A 5,915-nucleotide genomic window follows, 5' to 3' on the forward strand; every position below is an offset into this window, starting at 1 on the left:
ATAATAATAATATTATTATTATTATTATTATTAAAAAATAAAAAATATTGTAAAACAACTCATCCTCTTTCTTTCCTTTCTCTTGTGTTTGAACCACTGGCCTGGTCGTACTGGCATGCCTTGAACAACAACAACCAAGGACAAGGGGAAGTGGTAAGGAGGGAGGCAAGGTCGCCATCCAATTTGTGCGGGTTGGACAACTTATATGTCCTTCATTCAAGTGGAAAAATCTGCCCCTGAATCTGGGGCCAACAATAATTCAAGGTCCAGCAACTATAATATAGGATGTCAGATCCGAAAGCTATGATCAAGGGGATGTGCTGCTTTCCCTTTTCTTGTTTGTAGCTCCATTCAAATTCTCAGCTATGAGAAATCCTACCATGTCTACCATCGTCATCCCTCTCTTTCTCATCTTCCTGCTTCTCCTTCCTTTTGCATCTCCAGCGCCTAGAATCTCTCTGACAAGCCATTCTTTCCTTTCTGTGGAGGATGACTCAGACATCCTCATCTCACAAGACAAGTCATTCGCATGTGGCTTCTACGAAGTTGGTACGAATGCTTTCACCTTCTCCATCTGGTTCTTAAACTCCAAGAATAAGACTGTCGTGTGGACGGCGAATCGCGACCGCCCTGTGAATGGTCATGGGTCCAGAGTTACGATGCGCGAGAATGGGAACTTGGTTCTAACCGACTACGACGACACCGTCATTTGGAGCACCAACATCAGCTCAACTCGAGATCAATCGCAGCTTCTCGATACTGGGAATCTTGTTGTCAAGGATAAAGATGGTAAAGTTCTATGGCAAAGCTTTGATTATCCCACTGATACTCTTCTCCCTAACCAGGTATTCCATAAAAATTCTAGTTTGGTGTCCGCTGCTGCTGGTGGATTACTATCTTCAGGCCACTACAAATTTTATTTTGATATCGATTATGTTTTGATACTCATATATGATACACCTGAATTTGATAGCATCTACTGGCCTGATCCTGATCATATAGTGTGGGATGATGGCAGATCAGGCTACAACAGTAGCAGATCTGCAGTCCTTGATGACATGGGAAAGTTCGTGTCCAGTGATAACTTGACAATCAGAGCTTCGGACTTGGGTCCGGGGATCAGGAGGAGGCTGACTCTGGATTATGATGGTAATCTTAGCCTGCACAGCTTGAACGAGTCGACCGAGATGTGGTCGATTTCATGGGTTGCTCTTTCGTCGGCTTGTCTGGTGCATTCGTTGTGTGGTAGGAATGGAATCTGTGTCTACACGCCCACATCCCACTGTACTTGTCCTCCTGGTTTTGAAGTGAACGACCCGAGTGATTGGAGCAAAGGTTGCAAGCGCAAATATGACATCAACTGCCACAAATCTCATGAAGTTAAATTTTTCGAGCTTCCCCACACGGATTTCTGGGGGTCTGATGTCAATGGCACTCTTTCCCTGTCATTCAGGGCTTGCAGGAAGATTTGCAGAGTGGACCGTTCATGCGAAGCGTTCGGATATAAGAAGGAAAGTGGGAAATGTTATCCAAAGACTGCTCTCCATAATGGAAGAAGTCATCCAGGCGTCGATAACAACATATACATAAAATTTCCCCGATGTGTAGAGACCTTGTGATAGCCCGAGGCCCATGTAAGAATCCCAGCCAAAGCCCAAACGAACAAAAAAAAAAAAAAAAAAAAAAAACAGAAAACAGGGGAGAAGACTCCGGAAGGGAGTCTTCTTCCTCCTCTCACCGGCTCTCAATCGGAGTCGGAGACGAGCTCCCTCCAGCCCTATTTAAGGAGGAGATCCCTCCTCTCTCCTTTCCACCGAAAATTTTAAGCTCAATCGGCGGCAATCGCCGAAAAATCCACCGCGAAAGACCGTCCCTGTGCCATCCAATTTCTCTCCGGAAAAGCTTCACCGGCGACGGAGGTAAGCCTCCTCCCCTTCCTCTCTTCTTCCCCCTCCTTTCCGTGCTGATGTGCACGCTCGCCGGCGACTGGAGTCACCGGATTTTATTGCGGAAGAACCTTCCTTTTTGCCATTTTCTCCGACGCCGATGGTCACCGTCGACCACCGGTTTGACCTCCTCTTACTGCCGGATCGTCTTCCCTCCTGCCAATGGCCGCCCCATGCCGGCTGCGCCGCCGACCGGCCAGCCAACGAGGGGACCTCACGGTCCCCTGTTTCGGCCCAAATGAGCCCACGGGAAAAGAAAAGAAGAAGAAAGAAGAAGAAGAAGGAAAAGAAAAGAAAAAGAAGGAAAAGAAAAGAAAAAGAAAAAAAAAAAAAAAAAGAAAAAAAGAAGAAGAAAAATAATATAATAATATAATAATAATAATAATAGAATTTTCTCTCCTCTCTTCTGTGAAGAAAAAGAAAAAAAAAAGAAGAAGAGAGAGAAAAAAAAAGAAAAGAAAAAAAATTTATTAAATTAATTAATAAATAATGATATAAATAATAAAATATGAGAAAGAGAGTTTCTCTCTCTTTCCTCTCTCTCTTCAGCTTGAATTAGTATTTTCTCTCTCTAGAATTGGACTTTCTCTCTCTACTTTCTCTCTCTAGAATCCTCTCTCTAGATTATTTCTCTCTCCTAAGATTTTCTAGAATTTTGAGAAGAATGATGATGAATTTAAATGATCATAGTGATGGATTTTTGATCTGTGATCGTCGGATGGTACACCGACATCCACTTTGATCAGATCAGGTATTTTTAAGATTTTAATTTCTATAATTTTATTAAATTATCCACATGATAATCTGAGCATGATTTGATCTGATCGATCGGATCTGTTGAATCATATTGTCTGAAGAATTCAAGATGAGTTTTCTCTCTCTAGAATTTTCTCTCTCTAGAATTTCTCTCTCTCTAAAATATTTTCTCTTTTGATTGATTCTCTCTCTAAAAAGGTTAGTCAATGAAGAAATTTCTTTCAATAGTATTGATCTGATTCTAATGAAGAATCCTGATCCATGGTTGTCGGGCAGTGTACTGGCACTCACCTTGATCAGATCCGATATTTCTCAATTTGATTATCCATGATCCCGATTTAATCATGATTTGATCATGTTGATTTCATCAATCGAGATATTGGACCAATCGTAATGTTGGATTTGTATCACCTGATCAATTCGAATTGTACCTCATGAATTCTCTCTCCTCTGATTTTTTCTCTCTACTTGATTTTATGAAATAGATGAAGAAATCTCGATCCTATCACTTCGAATCTGATTTGATCTGATAGTCAAACTTTGGATCATTTAGGTCATAATTAGATTTTGATTAGATGAAATTAGATGATCGGATTCAATCTAAACCGCTGAAATATGGTATTCGTATTCCTTCTAATTATTGAAATTGATTCTGTATAGGATTGTGGATGTTTGATCATGAGATTATCGCGATATGATCTACGAACAGAATTTTTGAAAGAAAATTTATAGAATTATGTGGATTTATTGGAATGCGTTCAAGGTAAGTAATGTTTCACTTTTTTCAGATTTATTGACAAATTATAATGTATTTTTCTGACATGATTTGTGAAACGATGCATGAATTGGATGAATGGTATCTTGTTATGAAAATATCTTATTTGAAATATTATGATGAAGCATGATTGAACATATTGATTTCATGATGCATTACATTGATTGATTTCGATACTACATGATTATATGTTTTATTATCGAAATTAGAATATGAAATATGATTTATGAAGAATTATGATATAAGAAACATTATGAATTGACAACCTGACTATGTAAAGGACCCTGCCAATGGGGGCATATACGTTGGCAATTGATTGTCCTGAGGGTTTATGTCGCCAGCGAGACCAGCGACATGTCGCCAGAGAGACCAGCGACAAACCGCCAGCGAGACTAGCGGTTCCAAAAGACATGGTTGCCAGATGATTCGCAGCCTACCGCAAGCAGATACACGGTATTATGACCCTGCCACAGGAAAAATATGGTCATAGCTCATGGTTGACGAAAAGAATTTAAGAACAAAAGAAATTGAAATCTGGAAAGAAACTTAAATTTTTGAAAAAGAAATGAATTTGGCATGAATTATATTGCATAATTGAAATTGATTTCGAATTGATGAACTCTATATGCTTATTTTCTATAAATGATTATTTACTTAAATACCTGATGAAATCTGTTGAAAGTGATCATTACTTACTGGGCTGTCTAGTTCATTACCTCATATTTTACTGTTTTTACAGATATTGAGGAATTAAGATGATACAAGATATGAATGGAAGAGTGATCAGAAGCAGAATTTTCATACTTTTATTTTCGGTTGAAAGGCTTATTGAATTTGATGTAAAGCCTTTGAATCATTGTTGAATTTATTGAGACATTAAAGAAGAAATTTAGATCGTTATATTTTGAATTTAAATTATTGTCTAATTATTCTGCTGTTGTTTTAAGATAGCATGATAAGATGCCTTGCATGCTTATGGGAAGAGTTTTCTATGAGTATGCGGTAGTTGCTATGACCCTCGATTCAAAATCTTGGATCGGGGGCGTGACAATTATAGTGGTATCAAAGCATAAGTGGATGAATTATGAAACATAGAATCAGATATAGAATGGGTATGAGTGGATAGACACTAAGGACATTATAGTGTAGATCTTTGATGATTGTAGTGGAAGAAATATTTAAAAATTTTGATTAAACATTGAGATTATGTATAAAAGGATCGCAAGAGATTATGACATATGGAGTTTGAAATATGATGGATAATCTATAGATCATGATATGATTAGTTAGATCTTGATTGAAAGTAATTACAAAAGGATTGACCTAAAATTTTATTGTGCATTATGGTTATTAATTTGATCATTGGTTATTCAAGTGAATTGTAAGTTCAAATTTGATGTGAGAATAAAACTATGATATTACTTTTAGTTGAGAAGTTGACTATTATTGGCAAGATAAAGATTTGACGATAAAATATTATTCTAGGATGGACTAAGAAAAATCTTTTATGATGCTTGATTGAAATATTTATCGAAATTAAATTTGGTATGTGGATCATATATAAAGTGGCATATTAAGATGAATGCATATTTGGAGATATTGCAAAGAAGTCTATTTCTTATTGGTGAAATTGATTTTGAGATTGTAGGATATTCATCGTATTGGAAGCTTTAATCATCATCCTTGGATCTAAATAATAGATCTTGTTATGTCTCTTCGAGACTACATGATGTGTATGAAATTTCAATTTAAAGATTTCGTATCTAAGTTGATCAAGAGATTTTCTGATATTATTATTGAGGTTGTTAATAAAAAATTGATATCTTTAGATTAAGACAAAAGATCTGATTTATATTTATTTCAGATTAAGGGATCCATGTGAATTTACAATTTAAAAATTTTGGATTTAAGAATTGATATGGAGTTCCTTTGCTTTTGTTAACGAGGTCCCTAATTGAATCTACTATTAAATGGAGATTTGATTTTTTTTTGAAGCTTGTATGATTGTTATGAAAGAATATTTGATAGATATTGAACATCCTGATGATAGAAATTTTAGAAAAAAAATAATAATAATTTAAAATTCTTATATATTCTGATTATGTCCAAATTTGGTGGAGCATCGAAGGATTTTTTTCATTGATTTGACTTATAAGGATTTTGATTTGGAAATTATCGAATTGAATTGATATGAGAATTAAGATTTGATTCATATTGATTATAGTAAATCTATATGATGGTTCTAAATATGATATTGGACTCAAGGGTTAATCAAGATTATTGTACATCAGTAAAAGTATGAATGAGAATCGAAAGTTAATTTTTGACTTCAATTGAAATTTAAAATTTTAGATCTTTTCTATTGATAAGATAAAGAAATAATTTGATCAAAATTTTTTTGGTGAAGCTAAGAAATTTTGATTGTTAGATCAGAGTGC

The 5,915-nt window shown here is 35.8% G+C and overlaps 1 protein-coding gene across 1 annotated transcript; it reads left to right on the top strand.

Annotated features, from left to right (window-relative positions):
* The first annotated feature begins 218 nt into the window (after positions 1–218).
* Positions 219–1,619, top strand: LOC105037824 (putative receptor protein kinase ZmPK1). Its single transcript, XM_029262381.2, has one exon. It carries the CDS (start codon positions 366–368, stop codon positions 1,617–1,619), a length of 1,254 nt encoding a protein of 417 aa, XP_029118214.1. The 5' UTR covers positions 219–365.
* Positions 1,620–5,915: the final 4,296 nt, after the last annotated feature.

This window comes from Elaeis guineensis, chromosome 10 (genome assembly GCF_000442705.2).
Source record: "Elaeis guineensis isolate ETL-2024a chromosome 10, EG11, whole genome shotgun sequence".
NCBI lineage: Eukaryota > Viridiplantae > Streptophyta > Magnoliopsida > Arecales > Arecaceae > Elaeis > Elaeis guineensis.

Excerpts from the sequence above, each read along its gene's own strand:
- LOC105037824 (XM_029262381.2), top strand. The coding sequence starts at position 366 with ATGAGAAATCCTACCATGTCTACCATCGTCATCCCTCTCTTTCTCATC.